At 37.0% G+C, this 25,521-nt stretch overlaps 3 protein-coding genes across 6 annotated transcripts in view; 1 reads left to right on the top strand and 2 right to left on the bottom strand.

Annotated features, from left to right (window-relative positions):
- itpr1a (inositol 1,4,5-trisphosphate receptor, type 1a) overlaps positions 1-7,554 on the top strand; it is a 52,321-nt gene extending 44,767 nt beyond the window's left edge. For all 3 annotated transcript variants that reach the window (XM_056253870.1, XM_056253869.1, XM_056253868.1), the window contains 11 exons: positions 70-262; positions 615-737; positions 838-1,013; positions 1,163-1,327; positions 1,558-1,747; positions 1,843-1,932; positions 2,137-2,249; positions 2,331-2,496; positions 2,605-2,765; positions 6,710-6,871; positions 7,059-7,554. In XM_056253870.1, coding sequence (XP_056109845.1) covers positions 70-262; positions 615-737; positions 838-1,013; positions 1,163-1,327; positions 1,558-1,747; positions 1,843-1,932; positions 2,137-2,249; positions 2,331-2,496; positions 2,605-2,765; positions 6,710-6,871; positions 7,059-7,145 — 1,626 coding nt within the window. In that variant the 3' untranslated portion in view covers positions 7,146-7,554. The remainder of the gene's footprint in view (positions 1-69; positions 263-614; positions 738-837; positions 1,014-1,162; positions 1,328-1,557; positions 1,748-1,842; positions 1,933-2,136; positions 2,250-2,330; positions 2,497-2,604; positions 2,766-6,709; positions 6,872-7,058) is intronic.
- Positions 7,555-8,834: 1,280 nt separating this feature from the next.
- On the bottom strand, positions 8,835-19,177 carry pfkfb4b (6-phosphofructo-2-kinase/fructose-2,6-biphosphatase 4b). 2 transcript variants are annotated; one of them, XM_056253867.1, is made up of 14 exons: positions 19,012-19,177; positions 12,364-12,480; positions 12,181-12,277; positions 12,006-12,072; positions 11,529-11,603; positions 11,332-11,388; positions 11,023-11,144; positions 10,691-10,898; positions 10,453-10,599; positions 10,271-10,375; positions 10,061-10,190; positions 9,917-9,979; positions 9,083-9,147; positions 8,835-8,990 (listed from the first exon to the last, which is right to left on the bottom strand). In XM_056253867.1, exons 1-14 carry the CDS (start codon positions 19,160-19,162, stop codon positions 8,931-8,933), a joined length of 1,464 nt encoding a protein of 487 aa, XP_056109842.1. In that variant the 5' UTR covers positions 19,163-19,177; the 3' UTR covers positions 8,835-8,930. The 2 variants fall into 2 exon arrangements, with proteins under 2 accessions (XP_056109842.1, XP_056109841.1); XM_056253866.1 differs by lacking the exon at positions 19,012-19,177 and adding an exon at positions 15,385-15,593.
- A 1,876-nt stretch (positions 19,178-21,053) lies between these two features.
- si:dkey-197j19.6 (actin nucleation-promoting factor WASL) lies at positions 21,054-25,470 on the bottom strand. Its single transcript, XM_056253685.1, has 8 exons — positions 25,224-25,470; positions 23,693-23,824; positions 22,722-22,811; positions 22,360-22,447; positions 22,170-22,269; positions 21,615-21,915; positions 21,498-21,539; positions 21,054-21,403 (listed from the first exon to the last, which is right to left on the bottom strand). Exons 1-8 carry the CDS (start codon positions 25,299-25,301, stop codon positions 21,362-21,364), a joined length of 873 nt encoding a protein of 290 aa, XP_056109660.1. The 5' UTR covers positions 25,302-25,470; the 3' UTR covers positions 21,054-21,361.
- Between the last annotated feature and the right edge of the window lie 51 nt (positions 25,471-25,521).

Here is a 25,521-nt window from a genome sequence, read left to right as displayed (position 1 = left end):
TATGCATGTTATTTATTGTTTTTAAATTCTCGTCTTTGCATGTGCTCTTTTGTGTTTTTATATACACAGATAGTCCGCCAGGATCGCACTATGGAACAGATTGTGTTTCCCGTACCAAATATCTGTTCTTTTCTGACAAATGAATCCAAGCTGCGTGTGTACTATGGTACAGAGAGAGACGAACAGGGCAGTAAAATAAATGACTTCTTCCTGCACGCAGACGACCTCTTCAATGAAATGAGGTGGCAGAAAAAACTAAGAGGTAAATGTGTGTTAGTTTGTTTGCATGGTCATTCTCTGGTGTTTGAAAATGGTTTAATTCAGCCCTCTTCTGTCTTAGGTATACATTCTTATTAGTTGCAAAATTGGTAGCACTTTACAGTAAGGTTTCATTAGTTAACATGAACCAACATGTTTTATAGTTTAAACATGTCATAAAGTTTTAATATTAGTGTTTTAATTGTCTTTTGTCTTTTTTTTTATTGTTGTAATTATGAAAAAAGTTAAAGTTATGCTGTACACTGAGCCATTCTGAGCAAATTGTTGTTTAATTGTACATTAGGAGTTTTCTATATCGTTATTTCTGAATTTCATCCCTTTCATTTTGTTTTTAGCACAGCCAGTTTTGTACTGGTGTAGTCGGAACATGTCTTTCTGGAGTAATGTATCTTTTAACCTGGCTGTTCTCATTAATCTGTTGGTGGCGTTCTTCTACCCTCTGGACGGAATGAACGAAAGTGAGCTCTCTTTATAGTGTCCTCCTCACGATTCAGCCTTTCTTTCCACAATATCCCTGACCTGTTTGAACATTTACACCTCACACGTGGTGTGTTTCAGGTTCACTGGATCCTTCTCTTTCTCTATTGCTGTGGGTGTGTTTGTTGGGCTCATTGAGTTTTGTGTTGATGTCACCGAGGCCGAACGCAGTGCGAGTCCTGGTCATCTCCACTGTTCTGCAGCTGGGGTTCTCAGTGGGCCTGCAGCATATGCTGACACTCCTGGGAGCTTTTAATGTACGATCACAAATACACATGGGAGGGCTTTATTTTGAGTGCATACAATATACATTCATACACTGTACAGTTTCTTTAAAAATTCAAATTACAGTCTTATTGTTATTACGCATCTTTATTGACACTGACCTCATTTTGTGTATGCACAGGTTTGTAATAAGATAGTGTTCATGCTGAGCTTTGTGGGAAACCGTGGGACGTTTACCCGTGGTTACTGGGTGATGGTGATGGATAAAGAGTTCCTGTTTCATCTGTTGTACCTTCTCATCTGCACTCTGGGCCTTTTTGGACACGTCTTCTTTTACAGTCTACTGGTCTGTCTGAAAAGCTTATTACATTGTTTAATAAAATAAAGGAACAAATTAAAAAATACATAATAATATTGTATTTTTTTTAATAATATATATTTTGTGTTATGGGGTTTTTAACAATATAATTATTATATATAACGAATAGTAACCATTTAGTATAGAATCAATTCATTGTCAGAGCAAAAATTTACTTCATTAATGTAAATTAATTGTACTTCTGTGTGTGTGTGTAGTTGTTTGACCTGGTGAACAGGGAAGAGACTCTTTTGAACGTAATCAAGAGTGTGACACGAAACGGCCGCTCTATTGTTCTGACAGCTGTTCTGGGTCTGATCCTAGTCTACCTCTTCTCTATTGTTGGATATATGTTCTTTAAGGATGACTTCATCCTGGAGGTGAACCGCATCCCCAACAGCACTCTGGGTAACACACACACACACACACACACACACAGACACAGTGTTCATACTGGTGGTTTTGTAAATCTTTTCTGTTGTATTTGAATGTGTGTGTGCCAGAGGAGGGAGTAAATCTGGCTGCTGGTTTCGTGTCTGAGGGGGTCTGGAATGGAAAAAATGGGTCCTGTCTGCCTGCGGAAGTGGAGGAGGGTGAGCAGTGAAATTCATCCATACTAGGGCTGTCAATTGGTTAAATTGTATTAAATTTACCAGCTCTAATCCAGTTATTTTAACCATGTCATCCAATCATTTAAATATTAACTTATTCATTTTAGGCAATATTTTGTGCATCCGTCGTACGCTGGCAGTGAGTGGAAATAGTGCCTCTACATTGTGTGTTTTGTGTGTTTATAGATGATGTAGAGCGAGCGTGTGATTCTCTGTGGATGTGTATGATCACTGTACTGAGTCATGGTCTCAGGAGTGGTGGTGGAGTTGGAGATGTTCTGCGCAAGCCATCCAAAGAGGTACGCACAAAAATATATTTACAGTGATAGTTTATTTTTCCTAAAAACAACTTCAATTGAAACCTGTGTGTGTGCTTCCAGGAGCATCTGTTCGCCGCACGTGTCGTGTATGATCTTCTGTTCTTCTTCCTGGTGATCATCATTGTGTTGAATCTCATCTTTGGTGTCATCATTGACACATTTGCTGACCTGAGAAGTGAGAAGCAGAGAAAAGAAGAGATCCTCAAGACTACATGTTTCATCTGCGGTGAGATGAAATGCAAATCCTCTCAACAATCAGTTATACATGAACATATATGTGCCTTTACATGTGATTGGGAATTTATTTTTGGGTCATTTTCTTGTCCACCCACAGGTCTGGAGAGAGATAAGTTTGATAATAAAACGGTGACGTTTGAGGAGCACATAAAGGAAGAGCACAACCTGTGGCATTACCTGTTCTTCATTGTGCTGGTGCGGGTCAAGGACTCCACTGAATACACAGGGCCTGAGAGCTACGTCGCTCAGATGATCAAGGTGAGAGCATCCGTGGTGACGACTGTCTACTTTGAAATTATCATGAGGCTTTTAAGAGAAAACCTTTTGTGTGCGATCTGATACTAATCAAGCTGAAGCTCATTGTCCTTAGCGGGTCAGTAGTGTTTTTTTCTCCAGTTTGCAGATGGTATAAAAAATAACCCGGCATATGAATGTCAAGGACACATACAGGTCATAATTCACAATCAAGACCCAAAGAAAAAAAATATATATACATAGTTCAGTCATGAAACTCTTCCGAGCAGCTGTTTGGTTCTCTTAAAGCTTACCGCTTTGGCTAATGGATCTGTTTTGTCTACATAACCTATTTATTTCCATATCGAACCAACTTTTCCTAGCCCTCCACTTTCCCTAGCACCACCCGCCTAGATCTGCTAGGCAGTTCTCCCTGCTTTCCTTGCAGCAGCTTGCATTCTATTCACAATATTTATGTGCATGTTTCAGCAGTAGCCTTCAGATCTAGTCCGCCAAGACTATGTATTTTCCATTCTTATCAATAAATGTTGTTTAAATCTATTTCAAGAGTGGTCATGATTGAAATATATATATATATAGAACCATGACATTGAACCACAGACCCGAATAGCTCTCATTAACCTACTGTAATGTGAAAAGTGTATATTATTATTAGTAGTAGATTTATATATCATCATGGTAGTACAGGTGTTTGTTGTATGAATTTATTTTTACACTGATTAGAATTCCAAAATCATTATATCTGGGCAGTCTGATTTTTATTATGCTTTTTACATTGATGAGAATCATCATGAATAACAACTTAAAATTACTGCAAAAATACTGCATTAATATAATGAGGATAGTATTTATTTTCACATTACAGAAATGGGGGAAGGAAGACGAAGCAAGTGTATAGGACCATCAAAAAAAATTGTTCTAAATATTATATTAAAGCTGCCGTCAGCAAATTTTTTTTTAACATATTCAGTGAAATCGACACTATAATCCGACAGAACAACATAAATAAAGTGGTTTAAAAAAAAAAAACGAGCTTCTAACTCCACCTGGAGCGTATTATTTGTTTTGTAAAAATCCACAGCTCCCGGATCATCGGGTCCAATCAGCGCAGGGGGGGGTGTGAGATCTGACTGTCAATCAGAGATCGGGCACACGCCTGCCCTCGCGCACGTTACAATCACATGCGCACGCCTGAAGTTCGCGCAGTAACGAAGAGTGATGGCGGATGTATCTCGCTTTCAAAACACTAACAAATCAAGTAAGCTCATTTAGAGTATAAATGACGTTAGCAATTGCAATCTATCAGTAGATTAGCCAGGACAGCATACCTCCAAATACTCCATGGTGTTGATGGATGCTGATGAGACGGGCGCGTTCACAGATAATCTGGTGCACACGAACTGACGAGCATGAACTCGGTGGGAGGGTATCCGTTGATAGTGGGGGAGGGGCATGAGAGTTGTAAACATTCAAAATTTTGCCAAAGTCCACTCAATCTGCCAGACTTGCCGACTGCAGCTTTAAAATGTCAGACTTGCCGACTGCCGCTCAATCTGCCAGACTTGCCGACTGCCGCTGAAAACAGTGATGCCCGGCTTTGTAAATATACACACTTCCTTGTTGCGCAATACCACTATGTAAAAGGCCAATGAAATCGATGTTGTTTGGCAGATTCCGCGAACAACAACCAATTGTAATTTTAAGTATGCCGGTATCAACCATTTTTCATTAATGCGCTTGCAACTGGTACAAAATGCTGCAGCTCGTTTTTTAATGGGTAAGAAAAAACGTGAGCATATCACCCCTATTTTATCACATTTGCATTGGTTACCGGTCAAGTTCAGAATTGAGTACAAGGTTTTGACTTTTGTATTTAAAGCCTTGCATGGTCTTGCTCCAGTTTATATCACAGACCTCATTTGTCCATACTCTCCACTAAGAACTCTTAGATCATCTTCTGAAAAATTATTAACTATCCCTCGCTCTCGCTTAAAGTCGAAAGGTGATAGAGCTTTTTCCGTTTTGGGTCCGAGGCTGTGGAATTCGTTACCTCAATCTGTTAGGTTAGCTTCCTCTTTATATGCTTTCAAGTCAGCTTTGAAAACACATCTTTTTTCTCTGGCGTACTCATAACTGTGTATATGTAGCCTTAGTGAGTTAAAATTTTATACTATGAAATTTGTATGATGTTTGTTTTTATTGTGTTTTTATTTTGTGTTTTTGTGAAGCACCTTGGTCAGCAGAAATGCTATTTTAAGGTGCTATATAAATAAAAGTGACCTTGACCTTGACCTTAAAATCTAATATATATATATATTAGGGCTGTCAAATGATTAATCGTGATTAATCACATCCAAAATAAAAGTTTTTTTTACATAATATATGTGGGTGCACTGTGTATAATTATTTTATATATATAAATACACACACATGCTTGTATATATTTAACCCTCTGGGGACAGATTGGGCGGTACCGCCCAAAATGGCATACTTTTACAAATGTGTAATTATCTTAAAAACTATTAATGATAGAGAGCTGCGGTCTTTTTTACCGTCTTTCTCAGATTCCGCTGAAAACAGTGATGCCCGGCTTTGTAAATATACACACTTCCTTGTTGCGCAATACCACTATGTAAAAGGCCAATGAAATCGATGTTGTTTGGCAGATTCCGCGAACAACAACCAATTGAAAAATTGCCGATGGAGAAATATTTTTCTTACCCAATCAGAGGAAGGTTACCATGACCTTTCTAGCAAATTAGAGGACTCTGTAGCTTTGCAAGGGGTGGTAGGCTACTATATAGTTAGGGATATGACGCAAACAGCGTTGAATGGAGAGAAGGAGAGAGAGCGAACGGAGGCTTACGGAGCGGATTATCAGAGATTTATATGAGAGAGAGAGAGACAGAACAATTATAATATATATATTTATATACACATACATACAATTATAGCATTATTAATTGTTTTAGCACTTTTATGATGGCAAGCAGTAAACGATTTACGGTGGAACAAGCTCTGGAACAATTACTGGAGAGTGACGAGGAGAAAGCATTGCTTAGAAAATTCTAAGCATTCCTAAGAAAAACGCCTGGGACTATTTGTAAATAAAGTTACATTTTTCATTGTTCTTTACACATTTTATTTAACAATTACACATGTCTGTCAAGCAAAGGCTTTGACAAATATATTTTTTGTTTAAAAACTGTTCACTATTTTTTTGTGATGTGTGATTTTCAGAAATAAATGAGAAAAATCTAATTTCCGTTTTTGAAATTCTCTAGTTTATAGTACATTTTTCACTCATACTTCCTTTATAAACACATTACATGCATGCTTATGTTATCTTAGGGTCTTCTGAATCCATAGATACCAAACACATAGTGATCCATCTCCATTACATATGGTTTATAAGCCCAAATGTAAAAATAGAGAAAATTGACCAAAAAGGACTTAGTCCCCAGAGGGTTAAGAAATATTTTAATGTATATACTGTATATAGATTTATATATCATTTATATTATATATAAATATAAATATGTTATATATAAATAATATTTTTTTCTTAAATATACATGCATGTGTGTGTATTTATATATATACAAAATAATTATACACAGTGCACCCACATATATGTTAAAAAAACTTTTATTTTGGATGTGATTAATCGTGATTAATCATTTGACAGCCCTAATATATATATATATATATATATATATATATATATATAATTCAAATGTAAATATAATTTTACATTCGAATGTGTATAATTGTAGTAATTATGTATAATTATAGTAACTTTTAAGAATATATCAACTTTTATTATAGAGAGAGAGAGAGAGAGAGAGAGAGAGAGAGAGAGAGAGAGACCAACCGCCAAGGCAGCTAAATAAAACCATAAATCATTCAATGTTTATCGGTGCATGACCTCTTTAACCTCCATTCAGGAACACAATTTGGACTGGTTTCCTCGTATGAGGGCCATGTCTCTGGTCAGCAGTGATGGAGAGGGTGAGCAGAATGAACTACGCAGTCTGCAGGAGAAACTAGAGTCCACAATGAGGTTGGTCTCCAACCTGACCAATCAGCTCACAGAGCTCAAAGAGCAGGTGAGTGTGCGACTTGTTTAATAATGGTATGCGAATACACACTATAAATTCTTAGAACGTTTTTTTTTATAAATCAAAAAGCCTGTACTACACCTAAATTGCATAAGTTGTCAACTTGTGGTGTGATGTGTGTATATCTAACTTAATTGTTTTGTTTGAACTCATCCTTGTGTGTGTCAATCTTAAGATGACTGAGCAGAGGAAACACAAGCAACGGATTGGTCTGCTGGGAAACCCCGCCCACCTAAATATCAACCCACAGCAGCCGGCATGAGAGGCGGGGCCTGAGGTCTGACTGACATAATGGAAGCACCAGACAAGCATATATGTGCGCATAGTGTCACTGCCTTAAAAGCATGTTAAATTGTCTTAGTATGGACTCTAAAATGGTCATGAAGTTATACTTAGATCTGTACAATCAAAGGACTTGAATCGTGATATTTTGGCCCCCATTGCTGTATGATGTGGTATATTCATATTTTAAGCACTGACATGATCACATGAATCTTTGCACTGTGTATAAGTATAGTATTATAGGATGCTTTCACAGAGTGGTTCTCAGAATTATGTCCCTCTGGTTTTCTTCGCACCTTTTTATCAAAATGGATTCAATTTGAGATTAATATAATGTGTGAAATTTTTGTATATTTTATATATTTATTTTGATGTTTTGATATTTCTCTTTTAGAATTTATATTACTGTGATTGATTGACATCCATATGAATGTTTAATAAACACCTACACTGATTAAAATATTTTTAGACAAGTTTTTCTAGTAAGTAACATGTAACAATGACTGAGACTAAACTGGCTTTAAAAGTTGGGTTCACTTTATAGGAACATGTCTGCTATAAAGATGCAGAAATAAGTAAATTCAGCAGAACTTGGAGACAATATTACATGACAGAATGATTTAATGAGAAAATGTGACATTGTGCATCAAATTTGAGAACCATGAGCATATTCAGCCCTACTGATCACAGCGACCTGCAGAACAGAATACATCACAGATTCACAGAGCTCTTCACATTTAGTTCTCTTCAAATAATAGATGAAGAAGAAATAGTCCTGGTAATAAGCATGACAGTAATTGAGATGAACACATTTCAATCACCTTATCTCCTTAAACACTAGACTGTAGAGTAAAAAAAATAAAATAAAAATTTAAGCACAAATCAATTTCAAATATATAGTTGAGATTTAGGAAATAGTTTGTCAAAAAATAGTAAAAGAAAATAAGTATGCTTAATGTGCAAAAAAATAAAATAAAAATCACCCAACTATTGTAACAAGACTTTAAAAATGTAAACATTATATTTTGCTCTTGCAGGAAATGTAACAGAGGTAATATATTTGAAAATTCTTGCTACATTTTGAGCATTTTTAAAACGCTCACGTCACAAGAGCTGAAAGATCCCGGTGGTTTCAACACTGTACAAAGTAAAGTCCATGTGCGCTGATAAATCTGCAGTCATTTTTTATAAACCAAGTTAGTATTCTATTTTTATGAATAGCATTTAGTGTTAAATGAAAGCCAAATCACTTAATTGAAACTCCACTGTGTGAATGACTGAGATGTAAAGTATTGCTTAAAGAAATGTGAAGCCAGAAAGCAAATCAAAAAACAAAAGCATTAAACAGTCATTATCTGAAGACACACACACACACACACACCTGCACTGATCATTTAGTCCCACATACTCAACAAAGCGTTAATGATTCTAGCAAAAATCTTAAGTAGAAATGTATAGAAACAATACTTGCATCTCATTCAAATCTGTTCTGAACCAGTCTCAAATGCAAGCAGACCTACACGCGTGAACGCACACTCACACCCCAACACTAGGGTTAATAAATCAATAACTGGATTCCAGTCACCTATGTGGCAATTGAGAAGAGAGAAAATACAAATCTAAGGCCTAAAGTTGCTCATCTTCAGGACTCAAAACTGACTTTTCCCCACTGTTCAAACACAAAGAAACCAATAAGAGGAGTCACATAAAAAGGATGGAAGAGCATGATGGAGTGTTGCTGATGAACAGTTTGTAATGTCATAGGTCAATAGTGGGCCGGAACAGTGAGAAGAGCCTCTTCTGCCAGACGGGAGATGTCCACATTCTGTCACCGTCAAAGAATGGATTTTTAATTTAGGTTCAAAAACCAACAGAATTAATATGTATACATGTAAAATGACTGTCTGGTTTCCTTACCTCAGGTTTGTCTCTGTGAGTGTTCACTGCTTCTACATTAAGATAGATTGACTCCACTTTACAGCCTAGTGCAGGAGAGAATCTAGGTTACATTAAAGTACATTTCAAGAGGTCATGTTTCCAGGTAATTAAATTAACTCTTCAACAAATAAGACACCAGGGAGAAATGCTCCCTCAAGGATCCTGCAAATTTCTCAATGCGTCTTTGAACTGGTTTCATAAATCACTGCCGTAAAACCCTCTCTAAAACTACTTAAGGTCGGCTTTCCACGTTCTGTTCTTAGTGTTAAACTAAATAGTTTTTGCTGTCAGTGCTGTTGTTTCACACAGAACAACACCTCATCACCTCTCATAGTCAAGGTCGTCTTAAATGTACAGTAAGCCCATTCTTTTTTCTTTTTTTACTTAATTTTGGACTCACATAAAGCTATTATACTGATCCAGAAGAATAGAAATTAAAGAAAATGTTTGTCTGAAAACAATTCTTACTAAGGTTTATATTTTGTGTACCCAGTATGGAACATTAATGTCCTTTGTCAGAACATGCCTGTTGAAGTGATGAACTGCATGCACCACTTGTGGTTGTTTTCAGAGATGGTAACAGACGTTTTATACTTGTGCTACAATTGTGTGGCCTGTGCTATGTTAAAATAAAAGTTAGCGTAAAGCCCTTTAATATTAAATAATTAATTTGTTGTAATGTGCATGGCTACGTACATATGAGATATTGAGATCATAACCAATCTCAAATTTCCTTTTTGGGTGAAGATACAAGAATATGCTGTTCACATGCACAGTAAATGTCTATGCGTGTGAGAGAGATGAGTTTCTCACCATAAGCCACAGGAGTAAGCTTCAGGACTGTGTGTAGAGGACATTTCAAATACGGAAGCTCTTCTGGAAGGCAAATAAAAAGGTTAAAGATCATAACAATATGAAAATAGTTCCTTGACCACGATCACGTTCCCATCTACACACCTGCACTCTTGTCCAAGAAGTAGGCAAGTAGACAACGCATAACAGCCTGATGACAAATAACCAAAACATTCTCCTGACGTTCAAGCTCCATAATGACGGGCTCCAACCTCTGGACCAGATCCTCATAAGACTGTAAAGAGAGAGAATGTTACATTTTCTCAGATTTAATAAGGATTTTTTTCTGATTGTAAATCTAGCTTTTCAACACACCTCTCCTTTAGGGTAGCGGTACCGATATTTGTCCTGGTCTCTGAGGGCGAACTCCAGAGGAATATTTTCCTGGATCTCCTCATACATCATCTCCTCACACACGCCCTGCACACACGCTGAAAGTCACTGACTTGGTACTTTTAAATGCGATTACAAAGAGAACATCATCGTATAACACTTACAGCATCAATCTCATTGAGCGCTTTCCATTGTTCATACGGTACACCTAACGCTTCAGCGGTCTGAATGGTCCGCTTCATCTGACTCGTCCACACCTTGAGATCCTTTATATTCTGATCCTGAATAAACTTCCCTAGACCCTGAGCAAACTGATACATACGAGAAACAGAAAGAGAGATGGTGAATCCAAATGACCAATCTAGTAGACATTCTTTCACAGACGCATATACCATGACGCACCTCTTTACCACGGGGCGACAGGCCTGAATCCCCTCCGATACGACCTTTGACGTTTAGGTCACTCTCTCCATGGCGACAGAGGTAGATGGAGCGTGGCGTGATGTGGATGTTCATCAGATAATAAACGATTCTGCTCTGAATGTGGTCGAGCACGCGGTTCACCAAATACCGCTGACCCACGTCCATTATCTTAATGTATGACAACTCTCTGTAAGAAAATACACAATATTTAAGAAACAGAACACAAACCGCATAAATAATATGATGCTGCATTTACTCTCGAGTGGAACTCGTTCTCAGAAAGAGGGAACCAATGAAATTGGATTTCTGACCTGTCTAGGTTTTCATCCAGTGGCTGGTAACTGTTTTCATAGCATTTGATCCTCTTCATAAAGTCCTGGATGGCTTCTTCAGTGTTACGGTCAGTGTAGTCAGGACTTCCCAACTTCACCTGCTGTTCTCCAACACACAAAAAGAAGAGAAATGAATGCTGAGATAATTTGATAAAAAACTAGTAATGTATTGAGGACAAATGCTGGAGATTTTTTTAGATAAAAAAATAAAAATCATCCAATCACTGATTAAAATCACTGGAATATTACAACTTTGAATCATTCGTCAGTATTTAATCACTGCCTTACCACAATGTTCTCTGCAATAACTTTGGTGTCTTCACACAAAGACTCAACAAAAAACACCTAAGGAAAAAACAGAGACTTGAATATAAAAACTAGTGAGTAAAACAGTGGGGGGAAAAAACACTGCTGTGATTTAGCCTTCTACAAAATAATGCCAAAGGTTTATAAATTTCACATGACTGCGCAACATGGTGTTTTACCTTATAGCCATTTTGTTCTGCAAATCTCATGATGGTGGCCCTTCGTTCTCTGGTTGTGTTCGTAGCATCAAACACCTGAAAAAATCAACACACTTATAAATAAGTTTTTTTTTTGTTCTTGAAAAAAAAAAACTCTTATTCTCACCAAGGCTGCATTTATTTGATCAAACCCCATAATATCATAATACTTTAAAATAGTATTACAATTCAAAATAACTATTTTCTATTTATATTTTAGAAGGTAATTTATTCCTGTGATGAAATCCTTCAGAAATCATAATACTATGCTAATTTGCTGCTATCAATGTTGATCAAACATTATCAATGTTGTAATACAGAATATTTGATTATTAGAAACAGCTCGAAACAGCATTTATTTGAAATAGAAATCTTAACATTATAACGTTTGATCAAACTGAATGTGTCCTTGCTGAATAAATGTATTAATTTCTTTAAAAAAAAAAAAAATCTACTCACAGCAACATGGCCACCCTCAACACTGAGATACTGTCTGACATCATTGAGTGCTGTCGAAGCACACTGCCTGAAGAATTTTTTTTTTTTTTAAATCATATGACAACACAAAATGCACAGCAACAGCAAAAATATAAAAACAAGCATCCACAAACTAATAAAACATGCTGCATCTTACTTTCTTATCTTCAGCCCTTCCTCATTATCCGGACGAAAGAATTCAAAGCTCTTGTAGATTTTCACACATTCCCTCCTATACTGTCCCACATTGAATTCTGCAAAAAAATACACAGATTTATTGGCTGTAGACTTAATGTTTAATTGTTCATAAGTATGTGAGCATTGTGCATCATTACCGTACCTTTTGTTGGTACACCAATCCAGTTGAGGTAGCGTGTGAGTTTTTTAGAGATGTAGGTTTTTCCTCTCGCTGGCAAGCCCACCGTCACAATGAGAGTAGGACAGTTGGTCATGCAAACTGCCAAGAGACAGAGAACGAGAATACAAATGCATCTGTAAATGTCAACTGTTCTGTGTACAGCAGAAAGGAGAGTGAATTCTGTCTTTGCTTCATTTTTAGTTAGTATAAAGAATCTGACAGAGCTAACCATGCATACACAGACTATTGTTGGTCAGGGTAACAGACGTGAAGCGTCTCTGCAGCTTCTGAAAGAATTTTTATTTGTTTATGTTTTGATGTTCATAAATCTATTCTGATTATTGTGAAATAGTCTTTGGAAACATTGGTTTCATTGCCTTTATACGTTTTACCTTGACCAAATTCAACCAAAATATTGACATGCAAAATTATTTCTGCAGAATTATATCAATTTATGGCCGGGACTAAATCTTTTGATTTATATACAATGTAACAACCTCAAATTCTATCTCCATTTTAATACATTTGCTTCAATCCTTCTGATACTTATTTGACTTATAAGATATTTTATTTACTGAACTTAATTTCCTTAAAACTCATGGTTATCAAGCTCTTCTCAATATCTGCCGATTTCTCCTGAATCCTCAAAAACTGAGAGATCATGTGCACGGTGTACTTTATTTTCTGCTGACTAGTTAAATAGGAAACATACTGAGACTGTTCAGCATCAGATTGTGCTGCATGTACAGCTTATTCAACCAGGTTCATGGAGTTCAAAACAAATCTGTTAATTAGATGAAAATCAGCATATAATTAAGTGAAACCATACAAGTGAAAACAGTCTTTATAAGCAGCCTTCGCTCAGCAAACCTGCTCTTTAAATGGCTATAAACTTCCTCTTAAAATCCTGTATGGCAGCAGCTTTGATGTGACAGTGATCTGGGGGAAAAAAACCTCAACTGCTGCACGGTTACTTTTTGCCCATTTAAACGCAACAGGCCCCAAGGAATTTAAAGGACATCCCTAAAGTCAAACCGCAATCCTGATTTTCCACCCACAGCCACACTGGGTAAGACAGCAGGAGACAAGAAAACACAATTTCCACTATAAAATAATTCCAAAAATACTTCCAAAAGGATCATTATCAAAGCCACAAATTGCTGAGATTGCTTTGATTAGAAACCAAGAGTTGTAGATTCTTAAATATTACAAAATATACAATTGTATCCCAGTAGCCAAGAAAACTAGAAGACTGTAAAGAATTCTTACATTCTGTATATAAAAAAATGACAAACACTAGGTCACTGATCATCTGAGACCCGGATGTCTGATCATCATGAGTACCATGATGGTAGTTAAACAAACTCAGGGTTACAGGATTAGTTTCGAGTTGACAAAACCAAAGCAATCCAACCAGGTTTTGTTGGTACCATGATGCTGATCATCAACTTTCTCTGTCAACTCAGGCTTGATCGCATGCTGAGAAAGAGCGAAACTGCGATTTATTTCTCGTGAGAGAAGCAGCGCAATTCACTTCTCTCTTCTGCAGAATATTACGAGATTAAAAAATATTAAGAATTTAAATAAATGTACACAGCAAGAAGAAAATAGCTGTCTATGAAACAACAACTAAAAGAAAAAAGTCTTGCTATATCAATGCAAGTATAAGTTGTGAAGTTAGTTTAAATACATTTGATAAAGGTTTAGGGAGAATTGAACATTTAAGCACACATGTAGTCATTTTATAGCTTTATCTATTGATTTTATATTACCTTTTATATATTTATTCATTTAAACTGTGCGTAATAATAATAATTGATAAACTAAAATTGTACATGTCTGATCGATTAATAATTACATAAATAATATCTAAATCAGCGTTACTAAAAGCCAGACGATTTTGTCTTTAAAAATCATTTGCTATGTAGTGAACTTTAATTTGGAGTAGAAACAGGTGGAGCGTTATTTACAATGGCGATGAACACTGCTAAAAGCCAAACCACTTTCATGGTGCCTAAAACCCAGGGTTGGCGCAAACTAAACTGAAACATACCTGGCTTGCCACCTAAAGACCTAAACCGGCTTCATAGCATAGGCCCCCGCTGCTGTTCCGTGTTCACACTCTGCACACATGGGCCGCGAATGTTGATGCACCATTGACCAATCAGAGACAGTCTACAGTCAGGGTTCAGCCAATAGAACACCAGCAACGCAAAACAATGCACGCAGCCATTGTACCGGTCCGGTGCTGAAAACATGCCCGCGTTGTGCTTGTATCAGTACAGGATATTCAGCTGATATGCTCATGATGCCGAGTTGATACTGATATTAAGTAAATAAGCAAATAGAGGCTGCGGAGCTGATAGTGATACAGCACTTTAGACTTGTGACGTTTTGGACACATGTTATTCTCAAACACCCAGGGTTTACTAATACCAGACACCGGGAGGAAAATACTGTAGCTAAATATAGTACTTAGACTGGAGCTTCAAGGTAACTTACTGTACTTTATCTAACCGGTAGATTTCGGTGCATTCTGATTGCATAATTCCCGTCTTATTATGCTGCACCTACTTAAAGGTATCACTGGGTTTACTTACAGTATGGTTCTTCATCTTTATATGCAAGGCTACAAAGTGCAATTGGAATAGTATTCGAATAAATTTCCTGGTAATAAAATCAATGAGATAAATAAGCACATATTTTGAGATTTTTTCTAAATACAGAACATGCACCATTACTTCCGCACCGGGAGTATTTTATTACTCAATTCCAGATGGTAACTTGAACATATTCCCCCATATTTCCCCCAAACCTAAAAGATACATCACATGTAAAATGCAAGTATCGTTAATTAAGCGGGAATTTGTAAAAAAAAAATTAAAAAAAATTAGGCGTTTGGGACAATTACATATAAAGCGAACACGTAGTGCTATACATAACCACATTGTGTCTGATCAATTAGTCGTGGAAAGCTGGTATTTGACGAAAGCTAACACATACCTCTCTTTTGAGAAATGTGTTTTTCCGGCAGCCCGTTCTTGCATGGCATCCATATTTTCCGCAGTGGGTTTTGTGTAAGCTCTCTGGGAATCGCCATGATAATATCTTCATTAGAACTCATCCTGGCTGTGTTATCATGACCAGGTTCTTCCGATTCCTGCCACTGATCGCTGTTACTGAGCGGACTGAAGCCGAGCTGCTCAATGTGGGCTGTGTAACATGTCATATCGGCTGAGCGTTATCAATGACAGACTTTACCGTAATACCAACAAAAAACGCGCAACTGCTACAAAAAAAGTTTCATAATCAGGCAGACTAGGTGCATCAACACAGCCACTACTTTTGGGTTAAAATGAGATCAATATACGTTTTTATCTGATTTTAGAAAAAGTATAAGTTAAACAAATTAGATGAATATGTGACTCTACGTATTTCATGCAACTGGCCAATAATATATGAATAAAACTGATTATTTTAAGTTGAATACTCAATCTTTTGTTATGAGAACGAATAAGTCCCCTGCATTTAACATGATGACTAACATGATTTTTATTTTCGCTGAATAGCGATTCATTGCACGCAAAAAAAGCATAATAGGCTACCTCGCTGAATATTTTAAACTCGTTGGTTGGTCGTTGGTTATTATTAGTACTGGGTTAGAGGGTACACATGCGCTGAAAATTACACAATTTACAGTTCAAATATCACATTGTATATCGTATTAAAATCTACCGTAAAACCACTCAATGATGTGGCCAAACAAACAAAAAAGAAAAACTGCTCAGGAAGGCAAAAAAGAAGTAGCCTAAGTCAAGTGATCGCAGAAGTTTGGTTGAAAACAGCTCTGCTGCTGTTCACATGAATTGCACATGGGTCGTGAATGATGATGTGTCTTTGTCCAATCAAAGCCCCTCGACAGAAATGAGTCGACCAATAGAATATCAAAAACACTGCACGAGGAGGCGTGCGGCATGAATGCAGTATGGTAAATATCTACAAGACTTGAACATTTTGTTCCTTTTCGCCACCAAACCCGTGAATAATATTACTAAGAACTTTGCCCTATAAATATATACGCAGCAAGTACAGGTTCATCGTTGGAAGCAGACATATTGTGGACAGTAATGTTTTGTATGGTCTTTCCTGCTGAAAAAACAACAGCTAAAGTCAGCCTAATCTGGTTAGCTGGTCTTAGCTGGTGTTTCAGCCTGGTCAAAGCAGGTTTAGCAGCTGGTTTTAAAGGGGAATAAGAATAAGAGCACCTTCCTCTCTTTAAAAGCTTTTTTGTGTGAATAGTTTTGAGAAATAGTGCAGTATCAAGTACGGAAACTGATTTTAGACCATCATAAGCAATATTTCTGGCTGTACATAAACTATATCAGTTTGTATAGGTTTACTAAAAATAATCATACATATAGGCCTATGCATACTGTAATATTAGCTACTATGCATAATAATTTATAATACAATGAAATTAGTATGTAGCTACACTTCCAGTCAAGTCAAATAATAGCCTAGTAAGTCTATCAAAATAATGCAACAACACAAATCAAAGTATTTTTAGTGACCAAAAAAAAGTTAAACAACTATCTTATTTTAGCCAGCCAATCAACCAGCTTTTGCTTTTTAAACATTTCCATGTGTGCTGGTCATTTGTTGGCTGCTTTTCCTTTATTATCCAGTCCAACTCATCCATTAAAAAATTGTTTCAACCATTTTAGTATAAGCCTGTACATCAAAAGGTCAGATGTGTCTAAACTTAGACAAGTAGTGTATTTATTGTTAGTAGGTTTTGCAGGTGCTTCAGAGGGATATCCCGCGGATGGGATAGGCTACTTAACAGAAAATGGTTAAACAAAACAGCAGGATAATAGGGCCATCTTGTGGTTGAATGATGAATCACACTTGTGTAAAAGATGTAGGCCTATGTTGTTTAAGTGAATTCAAGATTTTGCTAAAATATATGCAGGCTATAATTTGTCTTAATTATACTTTAAAAAAAAACTATCCACAGTTATTTTTTAGATGGCAAAGACACAAAACAGGTGATGAAGAAAGAAAGAAAGGGAGGGAGGGGGGAAAAGGTGAATGTCCAGTCAGCGGGTCAAGAGGACTAATCTCCTTAGCAGGGGGACAACAGCAAGCAGCTCAGGTACTCAGACACTCAGATATTTTCCACCTGAGATCTGTGTGTGGTTATCATAGACAATTTTTTAGAAATAAGTAGGCATTAGGTCCACAGAAAGATGAAAAAGATAAAGAAATATAGTTTGTAAAATAATATTAGATTATTATAGAATAATGATGTGTATAAAATGTTTTCCGCCATTATAGACACAGTGTACAGCACAATTTCACCATCCAGCCAGCTTTTGAAAAAAAGACATCACTATCAAATTCTCTAGTTTGAGTAAATGTTTCCTTAAAATTGTAAATATTCCGCCCTGTTAATTTTGAGTTTTTTAAACGAGCATGGTGCATTTGTTTTTCAAAAATAGGGTTGAGGTTAGGTTTCCTCTAGATGTCAACCGCCCACATTGCAGCCTGTGACATCAGAGCCTTTTAAACTCAGAAACAGATGAGAGTATTCTGTATATGGGAGTGGGCTGAAACTGCATTAGGTATGCAGCTATGATTCAGCAGACTTTGCACATATAACATACAAATTCAATAGACATGCGAAAAAGACACGTACACAAACGCAGACACAAAACCCGAGTTAGATCTGAATCCTTAAATGGGATTGGAGGAATAGAGCTGAACTTTCACACAGATAACCAGAAAGGGAGAGGGAGCAAGACAGAGGTGGAGAGTGTGCCACACATGAGCAAGAAATAAACAACATAAGGAGGAGGAAAATGGGAAAGCACAGAAGGAGGAACAACTCTCTGTGGATATAGAGCACAAGAAAAGTATAAGTATGAGAGCAGATAGGAAGTAGGCTTCATATCTCAGGAAAGAAAAGATAAACAAAAAGGAGATAAATTATCACACGGGTCACAGACCACAGTAAGATTTATTGGCTCACACAAAGGCCTGCAATATTTTGCTCGGTGTGTTACCATAGTAATCCACCCACCAATAGGACTCACTGGTGACCTTAATCAGATCTGCTCCGAAAACCCCTGTCCACCCCTTTATCTTAAACCAGCACACTAAAACACATTATATTGGACAGTACAATTGCACAGTACAAAGAAACATCTGTATCATGGTTATCTTGGGTGATAGTGCAGTTGCAATTCTGACTAAGCTAAGGAGGCACATACCATGCATTTTGATCTAAGAACGCGACACACACACACAGACACACAATTCTCCTCATTCTAACATACTCTGACCGATTTGTCTTGCATATATGCCAGCGTAGTAACACTCGGAGTGTGTGCCTTTCTACAAATTCTTATTTAACCCATGCTGCTAAATATAGGCTACATATAACATTTATATAAAACACAAATAAATGTGTATCATCCAATAATTTTCGTTTTCTCGAGAAGTTATTATAAAGTTTGTTTACTAACCATTAGAAGTCTTCCCCCATGCATTATTTACAACAAATCAAAGTGAATTTATAGATAGATATGCTGGTTTAGGTTGCTGTATAGGGAAGATACCGTGTCTTACCTGTCCCGTCGCGGTTTTGTCCGTCTCGGATGCGGCTAGAATTCCTCATCGTCCAGGTTATAATAAAGAGCAGCGGGCGGCTAACGTCTTCAGGCACTGGCTTTTGTGGAAGAGCTTGTGGTTGTCCGTCCCCGTTGGTTCGTGGAAACATTGCTTAGAAGCGCTCCGGTACAGGATTTGTGTGCGGGTTTAGATAACAGACGCGCGTCTAAAAACAGCCACATAGGAGAAGTCTACCAGACTTTAGAGAAACAGATTGAGGGCAGAGTAACGCTTATAACTCTCACACTCATTATGTAATTTCAGATGAGTTGCTTTGCAATAGATTAATTAAAATGAGCTGGCCTGTAGATAATGGAGAAATTTAGTGCAACATGTTTCTCTCTCTACGCCTATAATCCACTTACAGAAACTGATCTGTACACACTGTTCATCTTTTAAATTCATCAGCAGTAATGCACACTTCCAGTGGGCCAACTTAAAATCAAGAACCCAAGGGCAAAATGTGGTGATATGCTGCCATTTATCAATCAGTGAGGGAAGTAATCTCAAGCTGATAATTTATCAGTCACTATCACAGAACATTATACATTTTGTGCTGTCATTGTCTAATGCTGTCATCATAGCTCTAACAAAACATATTTCATTCTACTTTGTCTACGTAAATGAAGTAAAGTCATGATAAATAGTAGGCCTATTCAAAATATTTGGATAGTTAAAGGGGTCATATAATGGTACATGCACTTTTTCAAGTTGATTGTACTGAAATGTGTGTTGGCAGTGCCTGTACACAACCATCATATAATGATAAAAAATCAATCCAGTGTTTTTGTTTTAATCTCCTTATATGTTTTCCCCTGCCTCAAATCGAGCGTTCGACCGTGTGACGTCACACGGTCGGACGCCCCTCCCGCGATTGTTGATTGACAGCCGGGTTTCAACACAGACCCGCCCTCGCTCGTGAGCCAGCTGTCAATCATAGTCTGCGCGGACCGGCGTGGTCATTGTTGATATGCTGGAGGAGCACTGTCTATGACCAGAATGGCGTCTAAGCGATTGTGGTGTTCTGTTCTTGGGTGTAATAACGAACACAGTCATTTTGATGTTCCTAAATCCGAACCGCTGAAGACGCAGTGGCTGAGTTTGTTTTCGAAGGGAATATTCCCCACTAGCAACGTCAATGCGTTCATGTTTGCGCGAATCTTTCTCACCAGACTGCTTTATAAACGAGGATCAATATGAGCTGGTTTTGCTAAGAAGCTGCTCCTGAATAAAGGATCGGTACCAGCTATTCGTGTTCCTGCTGAACCTCTAGAACAACTGAAGTGAGTGTAACGTTTTATTAACCTTTATATTAATATTTATATCTTTGCAAATCGCTTGCACGCTTCACGATGAATGAGTCTAAGGTTTACACTCAGGGTACATTACTGGATGTTTTCTATGTACGACGTTCTCAATTTAATTCATAATCCCACGTTTATAATGAACAACGCGTTATGGTTATTGTGTTAAAAACGTACGCACAGAACAGAGAGGCGGGGTGAGCGCAGCTCATGATCATTTAAAGGCATATGCACTGAAACGACGCGCTGAAAACAGAGCTGTTTTTGACCAGGTAAAATAACTGTTTTCTTACAATACTAATGAGAATTTTTAATTAAAGTATATTACAAACTTTTAATTTAGACCCTAAAGAAACATATTAGCTTGTACAAAAATGCCATTATATGACCCCTTTAAGCTACACCTTAAAATGTATGAATCTCAGACTCATACACTCCACCCAAAAATGGAAATTCTGTCATCATTTACTCCTGTCGCTCCAAACCTGCATGACTTCTATGAAACACAAAAGATATTTTGAAGAATATTGAAGTGGGAACCAAACAACATAAGAGCCCATTGAATGGACAAAAACAGACATTTCCTAAAAAATCTTTTTAATGTTCCACAGAAGAAAGTCATACGGTTTTGGAACGGCGCGTGGGTGGAGTATCCCTTTACAGCATATAACACAAGTACACATTTCAAGCAAAACATTTCACAAAAATGAATTTATTGAGGTTTTAAATTCCAAAACAATGGACAAACTTAAGACTAAGTATTTAGACACTTTGCAGTTCTCTTTAGTTCAGAAACTGTTCGGGGCCACTGTTATGTTTTTATTAGATTTGACTACTTCACTGCATCAATTCATAAAAAAGAACCACATTGTGGTGCAGAGATTCCTATCATATAAAGATATATATTCAATGTGTTAAGTGTCCGGAGGGAATAGTGGGATAACATGACCAGATCCTTCTTTTGCTGTGTCATAAAGTCCCTTATGATGGAGAGGATGGTGGTTTTAAAGGTAATCATCATAGCCAGATTCATCCTCGATGCCAGCTGTAAATATAGAAACATGTCTGCCATATTTAGTAGTCCTTAAGGAGAAAACTGAGTCAAACAAATGAGATTTAGACAGAGGAGTTACCATTATAATGAAAAGTTTGCTTCCTTCTAGCTGAAGAGTGATCTTTAACCTACAACAAACACATTTTGAAACGGGTATTTACATACATTTCGGTATTTCATACAGTATATATGAGCATACTTACAGCTGAACTTAGAGGGGTTGTGGGAGCCCGGTAAGATGGAGGGGGTGGAACCCCTGATGGAACAGCAATGGTGGAGTCAAACTGTTGCATGCTAGAACTGCGATTCAACTTCAGCATGGCTGCCCTGGCATGAAGGGGAAGAGGTGGGAGGGGCCCTTTCCTCTGGGCGAGCGAGATCGACTCTTCGTTAATGCTGGAGAGAGTCTGCGATGAGTTATTTATTTGGCTGGACTTGCTCTCTGGAAATGTTGCATCTGAATCAAGATGGGGTGGAACTCTGGATGCACTTCTTAGAGAAAGACTATATGACCAGAGAATCAGAACCCAAATATTCTACACTGGAAAACAATTAATGATTTACTTTGAAACAATTCTCAGAAATTGCTAGTAAATTTCACAATTACAAAGAAACAGTAAGTAACATAATTTCTTGCAAAACGTATTCCACCAATCTTTTTTTTTATAACGTCGAAAATTTCATGTTTTACAATGTATATGATGTAGATTTCAGCACAGACTCCAAGGTTGCCTGTCTGTGTCTGTTTTGTTTCTCACCTCTTTTGCACTTCATGTCCTCTAAGACAATTGTCAAGCTTGTCTTTCCAATCAGAAATAGCCCCCACACTGTATCTGCGTGTAAGTCCCGAGTGAGATGCTGGAGAAGAGAGAAACAGGTGTAATGGGGCTCGGATACACAGTGTTCTTTATTTGATGTGATTTGTGAGGAGTGTTCAGAGGGTCAGACCTTTGTTGTCACTGATCTGCTTCTGCATAGCAATGTAGAACTGCTTGGCCTCACCTTCGTCCGCAAAGTTTATTCCTATCTGACACTCCTGCATGAACACACACACGTTTGGTTTCCATCATGATGAAGACTTTCCATTGACTTCTATTGTTCAGCTAATAATATTTCCTAAGTCCTAAACCTGAATGTTACACAAATCTTTTAGCATTTTTTTTAATCATAATCACGAGTAAGGCATTTAGTTTGCTTGGTTGGTCTCCATAATGTAGTAAAAACCTGATGCATATAAACACGCTAGCGAGATACTCTGAACAGCCTTAGAATTAGACTTGGAGTTTAAAAGTAATGCATTTGTCACTCACGTCACCAGGAAAGGTGTGGAAATAAGGACAAGTTTCTGAGTACACAAATGGTGTATACAGCTCCTGTTCCCATTGCAGCTTGGCCTTTTGCTGAGAGAAAGAGAAAAACCGGTGACGAGGTGGTACTAAAAAAGTAGTAGCATCCCAATAAGAAATGGGCTAAACATCCAATGTAGAATCATTACACAATGGATTGAAATGGAAATAGGGCAGACAATCAATAAAGAGATTTCTGGGGAAAAAAGTGCAGAATGAATGAATAATGCATGCAAATAAACCCGTAGAGTAGAATCAGTACAGGCAAGGGTCTTTATATTGGAAAAAGGTTCGTTATTTTTAAAATGTTCTTCACACTAAGAAAAAATGGTTATTTTAAGAACTGTTCACTGTAAGGTTCTTCTGGATCACTGTGAAAACCCCCATTTGGAACCTTTATTTATAAGAGAGTATTATATATAATAATGTCAGGGTTATGAGATTTGTGAGAATGATGTGATGGAACATCAGTGTTAAATATATAAAAACACTTTTTTTTATTGAATGTTTTAGTATTTAAAGGAATAGTTTACCCAAAAATGAAAATGTTGTCATCATTTACTCACCGTCAAGTTGTTACAAACCTGTATGAGTTTCTTTCTTCTGTTGAACAGAAAAAATATATTTTGAAGAATGTGTGTAACCAGACAGTTGACGGTAAAATACTATGGAAGTCAATGGACAAACATTCTTCAAAATATATATTCTTTTTTGTTCAGCAGAAGAAAGAAATTCATACAGGTTTGGAACAACTTGCTGGTGAGAAAATGATGACAAAATGTACATTTTTGGGTGAACTATCCCTTTAATAAAAGAATTTATTGAAATGATTTCAACTGTTGATTCGTATCATTTTTTTTAGAAGAAATTTTTTTACCATTTGAGATAAACACACTGAGTGGGTAAGCTCTCTCTGTAATATCTGTTAGCCTCACCTTAAGACAGTAGAGTCTCATGAATGTTGAATGAATGGAGGTATCTTGCACCAGACATAAAACTCCAAAACTGTGACTTTTCCACTCCTTTTTCTCTGCAATTACCAGCTGGACAATACCACATGCTAAAACCTGTAATGTACACAAAGAAACACAAATACAGTGCTTAGCATAAGTGAACACACCCATGCTAAAGTTGACTAAAAAGAAGAATAAAAAAATAATCTTTTGGAAATTGATCTCAATGCCTTAATTAAAAAAATGAGGAAAACTCCAACCTTTAAGGTCACCAATTTTCTTTGTGAATGAATAATGTATCGTAAATAAATAAATGTTCTTCCTTAAAATACAGGGGGCATAAGTCAGGACACCTCTATGTTAAATTCCCATAGAGGCAGGCAGATTTTTATTTTTAAAGGCCAGTTATTTCATGGATCCAGGATACTATGCATCCTGATAAAGTTCCCCTGGCCTTTGGAATTAAAATAGCCCCACATCATCACATAGCCTTCACCATACCTAGAGATTGGCATGGGGTACTTTCCATAAGATCATCTCTCAGGCTAACTGAAATAAAACCATGCCAAAGGTAAGAGACTTATGCACCCTGTATTTTAAGGAAGAACATTTAATTATTTACGATACATTATTCATTCACAAAGAAAATTGGTGTCCTTAAAGGTTGGATTTTTCCTCATTTTTTTAATTAAGGCATTAAGATCAATTTCCAAAAGATGATTTTTTTATTCCTCTTTTTATTCAACTTTAGCATGGGTGTGTTGACTAATGCTAAGCACTGTAAATATAGAGTGTGTCTCTAAATCTGCATGTTGAGTGCATATAAAGTACATATTCACAGACACACAATATTGTTTTAAAAATACACATTCAACCACAAGTATCCAGAAAGATCCAGTTGCACCACAGACAGTGCGGTCAGCGGTGTAGTTGTGCCATGTCTTTTTGTCTGTACAAATACGCAGTTTTGTCGAAATATGCTGTTTGCATAAGTTTGCATAGTTGAAAAACAATTTTATGCGGCAGCCCTGGCTTCTACGGCTCTACTTGTGAATTATTAAAATAACCACCATGTGTTCTTTCAACAAACCAGAAAAACCAGTGATCAGTTAGGATCAGGATGTGTAAGGACAGCAGTAAAACATTATGAGCATTGCATAAAAGTTCCAGAAAAAGTGAAACAAATGCATGAAAAGAGCTAGAAAAAATAACCAAGTGTTTTGATAACCCACTGGGTACTGTGGAGTTGGAATTCGAATCTTTAGAATAAGAAACACTCACTTGAAAACATATACACACAGTAATGTGGGATGCAATACAGACCTGAAACTGTTTATTATATATTCTGAATCTCACCTGAAAATTATGTCATAGAATTACATTTTAAACAACACACTATAGACTAACAGTGAATTATGGGAATGGAATAACAGTAATTCCTGCACAAGGTATGGTTTCTTTTAGAAATATAATATTTTGATCAATTGATGTATAACAAAAAAAGTGAACTCACACTGCAATCATGACTAAGTAAACTGCAGAGAAGGCCATTCTCACGAGTCGACAGGAGCGGACTCAAAATCCGTGACATCTCTTCGTCTTTGACGTCTGTCTTCAACAGTGTGCCGTTTCTGTTTTCTAAATTCACAGGTGTCCTGATCCATATCAAACAAATCAATCTGCATCATACTTCCTAATGCAAATATCCTGACATAAGGAAAAACAACAGAGCTCTATTCACAAAACACACACACACACACACAAGTTATTTGTATGTTCATAATTCATTCTATAGCCTACATAAAAAAAAC

This window comes from Rhinichthys klamathensis, unplaced genomic scaffold, assembly GCF_029890125.1.
Source record: "Rhinichthys klamathensis goyatoka isolate OS25496 unplaced genomic scaffold, OSU_Roscu_1.1 h1tg000109l_1, whole genome shotgun sequence".
Classification (NCBI taxonomy): Eukaryota; Metazoa; Chordata; class Actinopteri; order Cypriniformes; family Leuciscidae; genus Rhinichthys; species Rhinichthys klamathensis.
This window is presented reverse-complemented; position numbering and strand designations above follow the sequence as displayed.